The following is a 17067-nucleotide window of genomic DNA, read 5'->3' as shown; positions in this document are numbered from 1 at the left end:
AGATGTAATAAACTAACCTTTTCATCAAGCATATCAGGGTGCTCTGTCAGCCAGACACAGAGACACTGAAAAGCTGCCACTATCATGGAGTGCAGATCCCGGGAGTGGAGAGGAGCTGGCCGACTACACTGGTACACGATGTAGCTGCACACAGAACTGATGGCTCGCTTCCGGTCTCCTGAGTCAACCATCACCTTCACCTGAGCATATCCGTACGGAGAACAGTTAGCCATGAATCACTGTATCTATTTCAAGCCTCTACACTGAGGCCCAGCCTTTCTGGAAATGTGACACACCACAGGAGTCCTTGCTTTTTAAAATTTATTAATACAGAGAAACATAATATTTCAGATGTACTATCATAATACTCTATAAAAACAGGGCATTTTTCAAACCCTAAAACAGTATTTCATTTTAGCATACTTTTTCATGCTCTAAAATCTAATTCCTGGGATGCACCTATTCATCACTGCCACAGATCACAAGAATAGCTGGCAATGGAACATGTGCACATTTTTCAAACCCCTTAACCTAACACCACAGTGATGTTCTACGTGCTACAAAGTTCTGTACAGCTGCTCAGAGGTATAATTAACATACAGTAAACTACGCATATTTACAGTGTACAACTTGATAAATTTTGGCGTAAGTATACACTTATGAACTATTGCCACAATCAAGATAGTGGATATATTCATCACCCCCCAAAATCTCATGCACCTTTGCAATCCTTCCTCCCACTCCTTTCTGCCCCCTCCAGAGGTTTCTGCTGATCTGCTTTCCGTCATTATAGATTAACCTGAATTTCCTAAAATTGTATATAAATAAAATCATACAGTATTGTACTATTTTTTTGGGGGGGGGGAATCTGGCTTCTTTTACTCAGCACAATTATTTTGAGATTTATCCAAATTTTTGTGTGTATCAATTATTCATTCCTTTTTATTGATGGGTAGCGTTATATGGATTATACCACAATTAATTTATCCATTCACCTACTAGACATTTGGGTTGTTTCCAGCTTCTAAACATTACAAAAAAGCTGCTATAAACATTCACGTACAAGTCTTCATATGGATTATGTTCTCTTATTTTCTAGGAGTTGACTAATTGGATCATAGGACAGATAGATGTATGTTTAATTTTTTTAAGGACCTGCCAAGTTGTTTTCTAAATATGGTTCCACCAGTTAACATTCCCTTTAACGGTTTCTGAGAGTTCTAGTTCTTCTACATCCTTAGCATTTTGTATGGTTGGTCTTTTAAATTTTAACCATTCCAATAGGTATGGAGTGGTATCTCATTGCTGTTTTAATTGCATTTCCCTAATAAGTAATGATACTGAGCATCTTTTCACGTGCGTCTTTGCCATCAATACATTTTTTATATCTTCAGTAAAGTATCTGTTCAATCTTTTGCTCATTTTAAAATCGGGCTGTTTGTTGCATTATTGAGGGCTTTTACTGTCATTGTTGTACTATGTTTTCAAAAGACTGTATTAGGAGTATTTACAAAGCAACATTCAGACTCCAGATCTAGGTGCAAACAAGACCCTATTATGCACTGGGGACTGGTTAGCTAATGACAGGCAGCTCTGGGTTCCTAACCTTCTGTCCCAAGATGGAAACAGTGGATAATAGCTCATCTTTAGGGTCCACAATGCTCATGTGGTCTAAAAGGGGCTTCTTAGGACCAGTCTTACCACCTGGGTCCCAGGACAGCATGATCTCCACTTTGATGCCCTGCATATCTAAGTAGTACGTAGCCCAAGGCAGTACCAATATAGTACTTAACAGGATCCCCACTGTGGATCATCACACTATCCACAAAATTCATGGAGTTAGCCCTCTGTCCTTGGAGTTTCCCTAACATCCATGACCTTGTAGGCCTTGGCCCCACTCTCCACAACGAACCACAGACTTCTTGAGGTCACCTTTTCAGCACAAAGCTCTATAGAGCCCTCAGGGAAGCCAAATTTCTTCAGAACTACGCTGGTCAATTCCCCGATCTACTGGCTCTTCTCATCAAGAACATTCTGCATCCTGGAGGCCAAAGTAATGATTTCTGTCCTGGTTGGTATAATTCAGGACTCAATTCCAGAGCAGTTATTTTCAGCATGCCTCTGAGTGAGGAACTCGTTCAGGTAGTTCTCAAAAAGCCATCAACAACAAACGTCCTCTCCTTGGAAATTTTCACCATCATACTGCTACTTCACACCACCAAAAGGAAAGGCTATTACTCTGAGTTTTGAGAATTTTTTTTTATATGATCTGGATACCAGTCCTTCATCACATGCATGCTTTGGGAAGATTTTCCTCCAATCTGTGACTTGTCATCTCACTCTCTTAACAATATTTTTTGAAGAATGGTGTAGCTTTTTAAAGACTTTTTAATTTTAATGAAGTCCAATTTAATAGTTCGTTCTCCTGTGGTGTAATATCTAAGAAATCTTTGTACACTCCAAATCTTTGTACAACAAACAAAGATCTTCTCCCGTGATTTCATCTAGAAGTTTTAGAGCTTAGGTTTTACATTTAGGCCTTAATTCAGTTTGAGGTAATTGTTGTACACAGTACAAAGTATAAAAGTTCTTGTTTTTTTTTGAGGGGAGGGGAGGTATATAAATATCTGATTGTTCCAGCACCATTTGTTGAAAAGACTATCCTTTCTCCTTTGAATTACCACTGCACCTCTGTCAAAAATCAGACGGCCATACATGTGTGGATCTGTCTACACTCCCTATACTAGTCTACTGATCTATTTGTCAAATCCTACTCTAATACCAGACTGTTCTGATTACCATAGCTTTAGAGTAGTAAGTCTTGAAATCTGGCAGCATAAGCCCTTTATGATTTGTTAGACAGGTCTAGAGAGCTCTCCACCTAGGACTAATTATTCCTTACTGCTGAGAGTGTACTGAAGGTCACAGGCAACAGTACCTTGCTCTCAAAGACAGTATGGACCTGCATGTACCATCATGAATGGCTGGTCTTACCTCCTGTATCAAAAACTTCTCAAAAAAAACAAACAAACAAAAAAACTGCTCCTCACAAAACTATGACCATTACATCTACCCCTGAGAATCTCCAAGGTAAGCTCTAAATGGTGGTGAGAACATCCTAGGTTTTCTTGCCTATTTTGTTTCTCATGACTCAAGTAAGTCTCTGCTCATCTGTCTCCACATCTGTAAAATGAGGGTTTAAATTTTATCATCTAAGACAATATCACACTATTGTGTATATCACCTTTGTGTTTACAAAGTGTTCTACATATCTCATTTCACTTCATCTTCACATCATCAGGTGTTATATACAAGATAATCCTGCCCATTTTACAGATAAGAAAATCCTGAGATGTTAGTGAAGATGCGGAGAAACTGGAACCCTCCTATATCACTGATGGAAGTGTAAAGTGATTCAGCTGCTGTGGAAAATAGGTTGGCAGCTCCTCAAAAAGTTAAATATAGAATTATCATATGACCCAGCAATTCCACTCCCAGGTAGATATCCAAAAGAATTGAAAATTGGTATTCAAACAAACACATGTATGTGCATGTTCACTGCAGCACTATGCACAGTAGATAAAAGGGAGAAACAGCCCAAATGTGCATCACAGGAATGGACAGACAAATTGGTACACAAATATGATGAAGTATCATTCAACCATAAAATGGGATGACATTGTGACAAATTCTACAACATAATGAACCTCAAAAACACATTAAGTGAAAGAAGCCATACACAAAAGGTCACATATTGTATGATTTAATTTATATGAAATATCCAGAATAGGTAAATACATAGAGACAGTGCAGACTGATGGTTGTTAGGAGTTAGGGGAAAGGGAGACTAGGAAGCAACTGCTTAAGGGGTATAAGGTTTCTTTTTGGGGTGATAAATGTTTTAGAACTAGATAGAGGTTGTGGCTGCACAACTTTGTGAAAGTACTAATAGGTACTGAATTGTTCACTTTAAAATAGTTAATTTTATGTTGTGTGAATTTCACTTCAATAAAAAAGAAAATACTTAAGAGAAATGCAAATGGACACCCAGGTCAAAGGTTCCACAAAACTGAAATAAGAGCTCTGAAAGAAATTTGAAAGTATAGCCAATTTTCACTTATCTCTGATAATGGAAGATGGAAGAGTCACAGGTAGTCCCAAATGATATATTTTAGGATTAGCTTTTCTTTTCTTTTTCTCTCTCTCTTTTTTTTTTTTTTTTTACCAAATCTGTATTTGTTCATTAAAGTTAGATGATCCAATAATGGCACAAAATGTCATGTTGAAAATTTAAGGGTCTTATAAGCAAACACTGTCAACAGGTATTCTAAAATTATGTGCAAATAAATAAATAGCCACAAGTATTGAAATGTTTCCTGAAATTTAACAGTAAAAATATCATTCATTCTCTTTGAACCAATTAAACAAAAAAGTAAAGATCATTTTGTAAAATCTCACTTGAAGGCTCATTTTTGCACACTTTGAATATAACCAACACTGTAATACCCATACCAACGGGTCAGGAGACACAGAAAAAAAGAGTCATAGTCCAAGCCTGCTGGGTTAAAATAAAGGGACTGTTCTTACCTTTGCCAGGCCAGAGAGGAGCTCTAGAGCTGCCAGTGATATGCTCATGTCTTGCCGCCACTGGGAGTTGAGTCTTTGGGTGACGAGATGAATGCTGCGAATCAGGAGCCCAGCAGCTGAATCTGTATTAAGAGCTAGGATATAACCCCAATGCCGCATCCCACAGGGAGGGAAAACAACTAAGTATTAGTAACAAGAAGCACAGCATTCCACCAGGCACAGACCACAGCAGCCACAGTGAGCATGACGGGCACCCACACAGTGCTATGTTCCCCACCCCTCTGGCCTGAGCATCAAGCCTGACTGAACAACAGTGCACAGAGCACATACACTGGACCAGAGCAGCTTCTAGCTCCCAGCTCAGGTACTTTCATACAGACAGCCACTGGGATTTGGCAGTTTCAATATCATTCTTTTAACAATGTAAATCTTAAAATTTCTAAACTAACTCACAGTTACAGTCTCAAAAAAAAAAAACAAACCCCAAAACAATGAAAAGGCTATCAATTATTTCCTTGGAATTTTATAGAGGAAAGAATTCAGATTTTAGAATATTCTCAGATGCTGGGAATTACCATAAAGAGTCCGTTATTTCAAGTTATTTTTAGGGCTTTAACCATCAAAAGTCACATGCAATGCCTTTTCAAATACATTTTAACATTGAATTCTCTAAGACAACTTTAATACTTCTAAGAAAATTTAATAACCAAGTTACTGTGTTTTTATTTAGCCTCCAATTCTATATTTAAGAGTAATAACTACTTAGTTAATAAATTAGGACAAATTAAATTGAATTTATATAGGAAGCTTTAGGGACGTTATACCTGTCGATCCTATCAGAAAGAGGGCAGTGACAACAGAAAAAGGAATGATCATTAAAGAGAGACATTCATGCAACACTAACACAAATCTGGATTTCTTAGTAAAAAATATTTTACGACATTACAAGCAGAACTTACTAACACCAGTTCAAAATACTGAAACAAACAATAACCACTTCAAACATTTATATTAGAACACATATAATAATGTAAAACATTTCCTTAGTTTAAAAGTGTCTTAGAAGCATGAAAAATAAATTTTCACCTGAAGCATACTCAAATCCACAAATATAATAAGATAGCAATTTAAATAACTTTTTAATAAATACAATATTTAAATGCGTTGAATATCCATATAACGACCTTATGTATCTAGCATGTTCAAGGATACTCATAGCAAACTTAAACCACTGAAACATGCCTGGACTCCCAGACTCATGAACTCTCCAGATGACTGAAAAATTAAACTCACATCTGAGGATCTAGATTTCATTCCAATCTAGTTGGATTAATATTCACAGATTCAATACACCATTAGTATTTATGTATAAAAACATAAAGGTACCTATGAACTCACAGAACCCGTAAAGTAATTTGCCCAGGGTAAAGGACATTACTGAATAGGATGCTCTCCTAGAAAATGTTTCCTTACTCTTTCTTATTCTTTGTGACTTGAAGAATCTAACCAGATATAGTAGGGTATATAGGCTTCAAACACAAAGACAGTCTCTTCTGGGTTCCCCATACACCATCACCCACCTCTATCACACTGCACTACCTGATATACCGGCCAACTCTGCCATTAGACTCTGAGGCAGAACCTAAATCCTATTTGACTCTGTATTACTAGAACCTGGTACAGAATCCACAAATGTTTCCTAAACACCCATCACAATCATTTATAAAACCTAAGAAACCACCCAAAAATCTAATTGCTAAAAGGTGGATAGCTAAATTCGAAAGACTTGTTTTCTTTTTCTTAATGTTTTAGATAAATAGCCTCTCTATTATACTTAAACACATAAATATCATGAACATTAAAGTCCTGTTTAAAATTTTTTGCTTGTTTGTTTTGTATACCTGGGCATTAAAACTTATTCTATAAACTTTGGGTATCAAGAAAACAAACATGGCTTACCATAGTCTCTTAGGAGAGCCTGAGCGGGTCTTTCACTATCAGGAGTTGTAGGCTCCGTGCTTCCACCACTTGCCGAACTGATACCACTGTTAGTGCGACTATGACTCTTCAAGTTATTTTCTCCACCACCCTGGTCAAACAAAAATGAATCAAATTATTCGACGGCTACATCTATAGTTTACACGTACAGATAGAAGTCAATCATTAAAAGCCATGTTGATAAAATGGAATATGCCAACTAAATGGCATAAACTGATACACAGTTAAAAACTGACAAAAGATTAAAACTGCTGTGGTGTTTCTGCACAAACACCATTTACTGCAGGGTATCAAGGGTCTGATAATGAGAGGTGCCCTTTCTGGGGTCTTTTTTGCTGCTGTTTAAAAAAGCCAGCCCAGAACCTTTTCCGTTTCACCAGGCTTCACTAGCTAGTGACTCTGGGTCCTTAAGGAAATACCCTAGTGCCTCTCAAGCAAAACTTCACAACAGGAATACAGTCTTAAAAAATAAATAAATAAAATTTAAAAAATAAAGAAACAGTAACTTCCAAATGTAGTTATGTCATAAAACAGACAATAAAAACTATGATTAGTATAAAGATTAACTCCTATATGTATAGGGGCTAATGAAGGTATCTGATAAGACTTCCCTCATTTTTCTCCCTACAAACACAATTCATTTTATACAGATAAGGAGATTGTTACTAGCCACCTAGTGGGACGTGAACATACTTCCCTTAATATTATTTGATCAGCCATCCTATTTCCACCCAGCCCACCCCAGTATACTCTATTAATTCCCCCACCCCCACCTCTACTCCAGGTATAGGGATCACATAATTTGAAGACAGAAGCAGTGGGCACTGGGAGTCTCTGGGAAGTTTTTTTGATCTAGAAGCATTAGTGCTTTGGGGGGACCTTCAAACTTCGGTCTAGAGGGGATATAAAGAGCTGATGAGACAGAAAAGAATAAACTAGATGCTTGTTTACAGCCAGCACTAGATCTACTAGGGATATATGGAATTATGGAGAAGGGGCTTTTTCTGGATTATTCTAGCCAGTTCACCAACAGAGCAAAAGAAGTAAGAGCTTTAAGAAGACACTGTCCAGGAATAAAGACAGTGTTTGGCCAGAATTTCTCGCATGCAAAATCTCTCAGGGAATTGATGAGGCACTGAAAGGTAAGAAATCTTAAAATAGATGGTATTTTTAAAAGGATCATTCTGAATCAATGAGCTGAATTTACAAGCAAATGCCTTTAAAAATCACAAGGACAGACATTTTGAAATATATTTACATAAAAACAGAAGCTGATATTCTCTGACAAATCATGTTTATGCTTACCATCTCCATTTGGCAACCAATGGCTTCTAAAAGTGCTGAATCTTGAACAATATTTAACATTGCCCCTACAACAACAAAAAAATGCACTTAAATACATGAAAGAATATTAAAGTGGCTAAAATATTTCAATTAATAGCAAAAATAAGAATATGACTTTAGCTAAGTATTTCTGAAATTTCCATAAAGTTACTAATAATTCCATTGGTTGGTCAGAAAAGATACTCTTTAGAAATGACCTAATTCTGATCTGCCTCCAAAATTTTAAAATGACATTGTTCTAAAATAAATTTGAAGGTCAAATTGCTTTATATAAAAACATAACCATTTTCAGGTATTTTTTAATTGGTGTGAAAGACCAGATACAAACATCTCAATTTCAAGGGTAATAAAACTAAGAAAAATATTATGGAATACTTTCAAAACTGTTTCTGATCTTTTCAATACAAAATAACAAAATCAAAATCATAGCTGTATCTTTCTGATCAACTGCTTTTTAAGAATGGTTCAGGGCTTGCCTGTGGCTGCATATTCTGAAGGCAAGCTGCATGTATTTACTATCAAGGGACTCACAGCCCTAAAAAGGCTGGGACAGAAACAAGATGGTGAGCCTAGCACACTGCTTCTTGTCCCAGTAGGGGAGTGCTTTTATGCACAATGTATAAAGAGAGGACAGACACAGCTTTGCCAATCTATGGCAAGAGTGACAATTGACTCTTTCCTGAGAGATACATACATAGGGAGCTTCCTCAGAACCAGGGTAAAGAAAAACTAAATACTCTATCAAACTGTAGAAATTATCTGATTTCAAGAGATACGTTATTTGAATAACCTAAAAAACCACAACTTGGAGGCTCTCTCATATTGAGATTTAACCTCTGTCCCTTCAACTCCTTTCCAAAATGGAAGGATTTACTCTTCCCTATTTACCCTCTTCTTGCTGCCTAACATACTATACCTCCTGAGCACCACTCCAACCACTACTGCCATCACGAATTCCTTGGCCATGTCATTTCTCCTGGAATGAAATTCTAACCTCACTAACGCCTATTCAAATCCTGCCCTAAAATATCCAATTCACCTTCCAATTCCCCCTACGAAGTTTCCTTGTTCTTTCAGTTTCCTCTCTCTCAACACGGAAGACACTCAACATGACATGCAATCAGCACTATCTTCTGCTGTTATCTGACTGCTCTGTGAGGGTGTTCCAACCTCTGCAATGAGACTTGCTCTTTCTCCTCAGACTACCTGCACTTAGGACCATGCCCTTGGCTTTGATTAAAAAACTATTTAAGTATAGTAAGAGACAGCTACAATAATCAAGTTGAGAGGTGATGAGGGTTCAAAACAATGAAAGTGGCCGTAATGATAAGGAGCCATTTAAGACAGAATCAGTATGATCGGAAAACCAGTAGGAAACAACAAGGAAAAGGAGAGGAGGCACAGAAACAGCTACTCCTCAATTTCCTCTTGGCAGGGTTCTGACATGGCTTCCAGAATTACACCAACTCAAAACATTGTCACGTGTATGTAATTGGCAGGAGGAAGAGGCAGAATTAATGAGGGCAGAAAAGAAAGAGAGGGAGGGGAGAAGGAGAAGAGGAGAAAAGGGGAGAGAAGGAGAGAGGAAAGGCAAGCGGGAAAGAGAAAAAGAACACAAATAAAACTAAGCAAAAATGACCAACCAAGACAACCGTGATGCTTTCCTACTCTCCTCTCGCCCCTTCAAATATTTCCGCATATAAAAGCAAACAAATTCTGCCTCTGATTCAGAATAAGTAGAGCTATATTATGCTTAGGTTCCCATCACTGACCCCTGCCTCCTCAACATGCCTGGGGTCAACAGTATCTGGGTTTTCACTTACAAAAAAATGTGTGAACACAAACCTAGTATCATTTGAGTGTTGTTGGGGTCCGTTTCTGTTTGCAAGGCACCTATTAGTATATTCACAAGTCTCAACTTCAGTGACAAAAAAGTTATTGGTTTATCATAAGAAGAGCTGTCATCATTACTAAACTTTCCTTCCAGGACCACCTACGGAAGAAATAAATAACATTTAACATTGTCTGTTGTGGTACACTATGCCCATGTAACAACTGCTACAGTGGACAAAGAGAAGACTGGCCTAATAAGCGAGGCTTTCAGTCTAACATTAGCCACTGTGCTAAGTCTAACACTAACTCATGTATGTTATTAGATGTCACTGGCCCATCACCACTTATGGTAGGCCAAGGCATGCTGGCTGACTGACAAAAAATACCGTGACAAATCTACTTTGTTGATTCACTTAAAATAACTTAAAACTTTTTAAAAAAGCTATTGTTCCATTTTAAAAAATACAATTTAACTTGAATTAGCATACAAAAGAGAACACAGAATATAAAAAACTTTAACAAAATCTTACCTCTGATTTGACTGTGCCAAAGTGATGAGGGAGGGGCAACAAGGAAAGCAGGATATTAATGGAAGATCTTCTCAATTCTGTTGGATTTACATAGCTTTTGAATTTTGAGAGTTCTCTGCCAAAAAAAAAAAAAAAAAGGTATTAGCATTTCTGAACGAAAGTATGTTTTTAGCTATTGTCAAATATACATTATGCCAATTTCTCGCAATTCAAGTACTGGGTTTGGTTTTATAAAGTATCCAGTAACTACTTTCCACTGAGTGTATATCTGCAATTTGTGTGTGTGAGAGAGACAGAGAATCTCTATGTTAAACTGTTATGGAATTAAAACTAGAACCTGATTGATTGAATTGAATGTAAGGCTTACTCTACAAAAGACCTCTGGGCTGGGGCTGCTCTTACACCTCTAGACCAGGCCAAAAAAGATTCAACATGCCAATGGACAAGTCAGAACTGAAGGAATTCAGGGACGAGGTGGGTCTGGATGTTCTACACTCATTTAACGTGGCCTGAGTCCCCTTGGGCTATGAAGACAACTGGACAGGATAAAATTAGGAAACTAATTTGGAGGAAGCACCAAAATAGACCAGGCCAAAACTGACAATTGACATACTAGTACAGAATGATAGCTTACCTGTCAGGCAAAATGGTTTCAAGAGCTGAAATAAAGTAAGGAACCACAACATCAATCCCTTTCAAGTCACAGCAGAACAAAGGAGGGGAGTTTAGAATAACGCTGGCCAAGACAGGATGGCACACATAATCATTTATCTGCAAACCTTGAATTAAAAGCATGTAAAATCTAGGAAAGCAAGAAAAAAATTTTAAACAAACTGCTGATCAATTGTTTTTTTTTTAATTATTAATATTTTCTACATAGTCATCTGAAAGTCTATTTCCAAACTTCACTACTTCTATCCTTTAAATGGTATTACTGGAGTTAGAACAATTCACAAGCGAATACACTAAGAACCAAGTTATCTTTCCTAATGAAAAGAAAAAAAATTCCTGTCTGTTACACCTTCTTACAGTTTTAAGCCTTGCAACTCAAAGCCACAGGTGCCTGCAAATGAAGTAACTGAAAACAAAACAAAAGGCTGCAGTAATTATCAATAACTGGAATTACTGAATTGAATTCCATGTCAGTAAAATTTTGCAGCATTTCACAATTCCTGAAAAAAAGTGTGTGTTGTGTCTTTTTTCCCTTCCTCATTATTTTTTGGGGCACAATTAAAGAAAGAAAAGAAAGCTCATTCAACCTTGTATTCATCACAATATGAAGGTCACTTTGAATAAGACTCCTTTTAGGAATGAATATACTTGAATATACCTTACTTTCAACCTCCTCCCCTAAGCCCCAATGAACTAAGCATTCAATCTTTCATCATTCAAGAGTAACTACACTGGTATACCCTTCCACTACTGTAAGGCACTTTTCTCAACAAAACTCTTCAGAAACAACTTCCTCACCTTCTGGTCACTGCTTAACCCATTTCAATCTATTTTCTCTCTCTAGAACTCAACTAAAACCATGTTACAGCAAATAACCAATGGCCCCTCAATTGCTAAATCCAGAAGACGAATCTTAAGCCTTAACTTACTCTGTCTTTTTAAAGCATTTGACCCTTTGACTACTCCCTTCTTCTCTCCTTATTCTTCTATGACCTCCATGGCTATTTCCTTTAATAGATCTATCTCCACCTGCCTTGTAATACTGGTGTTCCTCAGGCTGTCAACCTCAATTCTTGCTACTTGTTATTTGTGTACATGGCTTTGCTCACTTGAGAAAATAAGCTCCTTAGAGGCAGGACTTGACAGCTAACATTTCTGGACCATCTACAGTGTCTAATATTGTAGTAAAAATGTATTAAAATTTTAGTGTGGCCCTTCCAAATCTCTCCATCATTAATAAAAGTCAAATAAGATGGAATAAATAATACTTCTAAAATAAAAAGGGTAGTTGTGGGGTCTTCACCAAATTGGGCAAGGGAGGTAAAAAGGAAGAATTCAAGCAAAAATTTCAATTACTTACATATATTTGCAGGTATTTCAAACCAACATTTATTTATCAATTCAGCCTACTAAGCCATGCTACAATAGAGTTTCACCATCAACTATATAAATGGAAAAATAAACCAAAAAAAATTCTAAGACCTGGATAAATAAGCTGGCAGAATCTCTTCTCCAGTCTTCTTGCTACAAAAAATCCTACACAGTGTCCCACAAGCCTCAGCTCTTCCTGCTTCATAGTTATCAGGAAATTCACTTGCATCAAACATAGGATTGGAAACCATGGTGTCTGTGGACATTTGTGACCCTTTCCGTCGAAACTCCATGCTAGCTTGTGTTGTAATGGCTGGGGAGAAAAAACAAGGGTTTTATTATATTTGTCGATATGCAAATAGGCTCATGGGACCCTGGACACAAAGATCAAATGTTGGTATCATTAAATAGCTACTTGAATAGAATCCAATAATGCTTTTGTTCAGCAACTATGCCTTAATTTTTCTTTAAAAAGGGCTCTCCGAAATCCTCTTTTAAAAGGGGTAATAATTAATTTACAGGGGTATTGTCAGTTTAACAGATTCTACAAGAAGCATTTTTCAACTGAACTGGATTAGCAGAATACATTTGTATATATCTGTATTCACATACATACAGATATATAATACAGAATTTGGTTTTTCTATTATTTATTCTGTTTTTTCCTCCCCCTATAAAATGATGCTTTAAACATGAAGAAAAATAGCTACTGCAATTTACACATTACCCCAGACATCATAACTGAATGGGAAATCCCTCATGCCAGGCTGTATACTTCAGGGAGAGGGCAAGGTAAGGATAAGAAATGGGTAGGGAGGAAGAGAGAGCATTCCCACCACCCACCCAACTCCAAAACACACACCAAAGAATCGCCCAACCAAGCAAAATGAGAATGAACTTTAACAACCACAGACAGCAGCTAACTTGAGGTTGAGAAATCAGAAAATCGGATTGATAAGAAAGATTATCATGGTCATTCGTTGTCACTGAAACAGAAGCCCTTTGAAAGTTGCTTTTATTTTTTACAAAAGATTTCACAGTGTATTGAAAATCACTCTGAAATCTTTTATTACTCTACATGAAATGCTTAAATATTTTGTAACAATAGATTTAACAGAATGCAGAGTCAAGCATAAATCTTTATGCAACTTCCCATGAGCCATTTTTAGTCCTGAATAAGCTATCCAGCAATAATACATTTGAAAAACACTACATGCAAAATGCATACAAATCAAACACTAAATCTGTATAAAAATAAGCTTAAAGCTTTAAATTAAAAAAAAAAAGCCAAAACACAGTTAGTGCAAAATCCTGGAATTCATGACATGACCAGACTAGTGTACAGAAATAATGGGACTGATTCAGGCAGATTAATTTGCTTTTGCCAGCAATCTTCCCCATTCAAAACACAGAAAAGTATTTTTCTTCCCAAGTGCAAAAACTACAAGAGACAATGACAATCAAAAATTTTAATGGAATTATGAAAAAAATAAAAACATGACTGCAATTAAGGAGAAGCTTCTGGTTCCTACTTACAAGATTTATAAGAAAGAAGAATTTGGATAAAAGATGCTGCAAGATAATAGAAATAAATGGAAACAAATCAAAGGACAGCAGTAATTATAGAATACTTTAAAGATGGTGAAATTTTACACTAAGTTAAGCTTTTTAGCTTTTTAAAAGTTAGATTAAAAGCTTTATGATACCACAAGTTAGTTCAAAAACAGGAAATTGTGCATTCAGATCCAAAATTATGATTTTTGTATCATGCAAAACAATAAACGAAGGAAATTACACAACTACAAAGAATTGAGGTTTTGAACTGCCCATAACGTGCATTAAAATTTTAGTTCATTAACCCTTCCCAGCTCAATGTTACATTTACAAAGCACAGTGTACTGTCATGTAAATCTAAAGCTAACCAGTTCATAAAAGCAAACATTTTAAGTTAGAGGTGAACTACATGGCAGAATTCCTTGATGGCAGCCAGTACTTACAAAGCAGACTAACAGAGTTAATATCCTCAAACCTCCCACCACCCCCAAGACCTCGAGTGGCAACCAACAGCACTCTAACCCATTCAACTATCTGGACACCTCGTAACTCCGAGGTAATGTAACAGCCTTTCTCATCTCTTAACACAAGGTGGTGAAGGAAGATGGTAAGAGTTAAAAGTAAGAATTTGTTGCCCACATAGGATGTGAATTCTAGTTTCTATCTTTTGGCACAAGAGAGTGAGCAAAGCTGTTACAAACTCCTGAGAGAGTTTCCCTTTAAGCAAGCCCACTAAGGAAGCAGCAGGTTGAGCCACTGTGGATTCAGGGATTTTAATGTCAACAAGCTTGATACCCAGAAGTTACATTGTAAAGAATTGCACCTTAATAAAAAAGAAAAAATACGACTGACTCATTATAGAAAATACAATACAAATTAATAAATATAAACATGGGTCAGAAAACTCAAAACATAAGCACATGAACATAAGAAAATATAAGCCAAAAATGTTTTTTTTAATGTTTTCATTTAGTCATCAAGTAAGTACACTTACTTATCCATAAGTAAAACTTGCCAACAAAATATAAAATGGAAATGGCCAAATATAAAGTGTCAGAATTTGAACAAAATAAAGGAATCCCTGAACTTAGTCATGCAATCTCAAATTCCTGAAAAAGCCTTTATATTCACTTTCTACATTATTTAAAGATTTGTAAGAACATCCAAAATAATTACACGTATATAATGCTAATAGACACAGACGTTAGTTCTGAGATGATATATAATAGTTAAGAATGCATTTCTGAGAGAAAGCAGGGACCCTTATGGCTATTTTATTAGTTTTACCCTTGGAATTAACACTCTCCCTAGAGATGCATAATCTAATGCAATTAGGTATCCTTTTATGTCAAGTTATTTTCAGTCTCAGTGGAAAAGTGCTTCTCTACCAAACAACCAATATTAATTATAAAATTGCACAAAGCATAGTGCCTGCCACAGAGTAATTGTAACTCAGTAAATGCTAGCCATTATTATTGTTTAGCTCTACAAAGCAAGTCATAAATATTCAGTATATTCTGCAGTATCCCACCTCCCATCCTGCACTCTGCATCACTACTTTCAAGTGAAATGGTAAGATGACAAAAATAAATCAGATTTAGATAGAGTTTCATTTCTGTAATAAAATCTAAATGAAGATATCAGGGTTGTTATTAATTCTTCACCAGCCCTACTTACTTACAGAGCAAATGATATTTTTTTTAAAGTGTGCTCTTGAAATAAAGTTCTCTAGACTAAAACCTAAGAGGTTAGTCTTCTGTGAAGCAGAAATTTTCTAATATTCACATGTAGTAATGAGTGAATGGCTGTCAAAATCTAAGTAAACACTTCCTGTGAATAAATTTCCAGTCAATATCTTTAATTCTTTATACTAATATTATTATCCTGGCTGACATGAAGGGAACTTCCAGGTCACCTACTAAAAGGAATCTGATTTTAAAAAAGTAGCTAACCTGAAGTGTGTCTAATAAAACCAGACAAAAGCCAAACCTCATAGAACAAACATAAAAAGGACAAGTAGGAAAACTTCCAAAATTCTGTTACTTCAGCTGGAAGGGGTTAAGCACAAGACACAGATTGGTCAGAGACAGAGAGCTTTTTAAGATACATATTAATCTTGCAGGTAGGAAAGATTAAAAAGAAAAAAGAAAAAAAAGAAAAAATGGTAACGTATTTCTTGAGCAATATTTACCAGTCATGCTGCTGTCTCTGTTTATCCCATTATGAAGTTTACAGTGAACAAATGCTGCATCAAATAACCATGATCCAAAGAGATTCAAGATGCTGTTAACCTTTGGTCTCCGTGGGGCAGGCAGTGGTCGGGGTTCTGAACTAGTCTGATTCGGACTTGACAGAGGAGAGGTGGAGGATGTCTGGTGTTGAACTTTCGAGGCATGAGCAGTAGTAACCTATTAAAACAACACAAGAATATAGCCACACTCATGAAAAGTCTGAGAGAACAGCAGGACTTTTTAAAAAGGATGGCAGATTCAAAAGCCAACTTTATACAGTATAATAACAGAGATGGAAACTCTTACTGTGCTTGTCTTCATGGTGGCCTTATTCACAGTAACAGCCCGGTGCCTCCGGTTATGTGGTGGAGTGGTATTGACAGCAGTGCTTTGAGGCATACTTAATCTATTTACGGGTGTTGGAGGAGCACTGTCTGATCGGGGTCTAGAAATGCCTTTAAAGAAAGACAAATGGAGTTATTCTTCATAGTTCAAAATATGTGGTCAGAAAATCTTCCTCAAGCAAAACCAGTGAAGGCTCAGGACAGACTATAACAGAGACTGCTCGCTGCCTCCCAATATCCATTCATCCTGTCCCCCTGAGTTATAGAACACAAATTTCAGCTGGACATGGCTACCCAGAATAAACAACTACATTTTGAAGTTTCCCTTACAGCTAGATGTGGCCATGTTCTCATCATAGAGAAATGGGCAATTATTGGGTGGGTCTTCCAAGAAATCTCCTTAAAAGGACCAAAGGTAGATGCTCCTTCCTTCCCAATTCCTGAATAGGACATCTGGAACTCTTTCAACCAGCATACAATATATTTAGTGCATATAAAAATGCTTAAGGAAATGACAGATGTTAAATATCACTGCTTTTTAACAGGTTAAAAATATTCTGACTTTTCATATTTCTAAAATGTGAAAAAGTTTCAAACAATAAT

At 36.6% G+C, this 17067-nt stretch overlaps 1 protein-coding gene and 1 pseudogene across 4 annotated transcripts in view; both read right to left on the bottom strand.

Moving 5' to 3' along the window:
- Positions 1-17067, bottom strand: part of RALGAPB (Ral GTPase activating protein non-catalytic subunit beta) — an 84570-nt gene that overhangs the window by 33385 nt on the left and 34118 nt on the right. Inside the window, exons 8-18 of one of the 4 annotated variants that reach the window (XM_032462292.1) lie at positions 16427-16575; positions 16081-16297; positions 13872-13907; positions 12447-12648; positions 10927-11094; positions 10293-10407; positions 9775-9922; positions 7891-7955; positions 6547-6676; positions 4588-4721; positions 18-200 (exon numbers count right to left, since the gene is read on the bottom strand). In XM_032462292.1, the coding sequence (XP_032318183.1) occupies positions 18-200; positions 4588-4721; positions 6547-6676; positions 7891-7955; positions 9775-9922; positions 10293-10407; positions 10927-11094; positions 12447-12648; positions 13872-13907; positions 16081-16297; positions 16427-16575 (1547 nt within the window). The remainder of the gene's footprint in view (positions 1-17; positions 201-4587; positions 4722-6546; positions 6677-7890; positions 7956-9774; positions 9923-10292; positions 10408-10926; positions 11095-12446; positions 12649-13871; positions 13908-16080; positions 16298-16426; positions 16576-17067) is intronic. The other 3 variants (XM_032462293.1, XM_006188628.3, XM_006188629.3) reach the window with 3 other exon arrangements.
- Positions 1325-2201, bottom strand: LOC116658011 (annotated as a pseudogene).

Source organism: Camelus ferus, chromosome 19 (assembly GCF_009834535.1).
Source record: "Camelus ferus isolate YT-003-E chromosome 19, BCGSAC_Cfer_1.0, whole genome shotgun sequence".
NCBI lineage: Eukaryota > Metazoa > Chordata > Mammalia > Artiodactyla > Camelidae > Camelus > Camelus ferus.
This window is presented reverse-complemented; position numbering and strand designations above follow the sequence as displayed.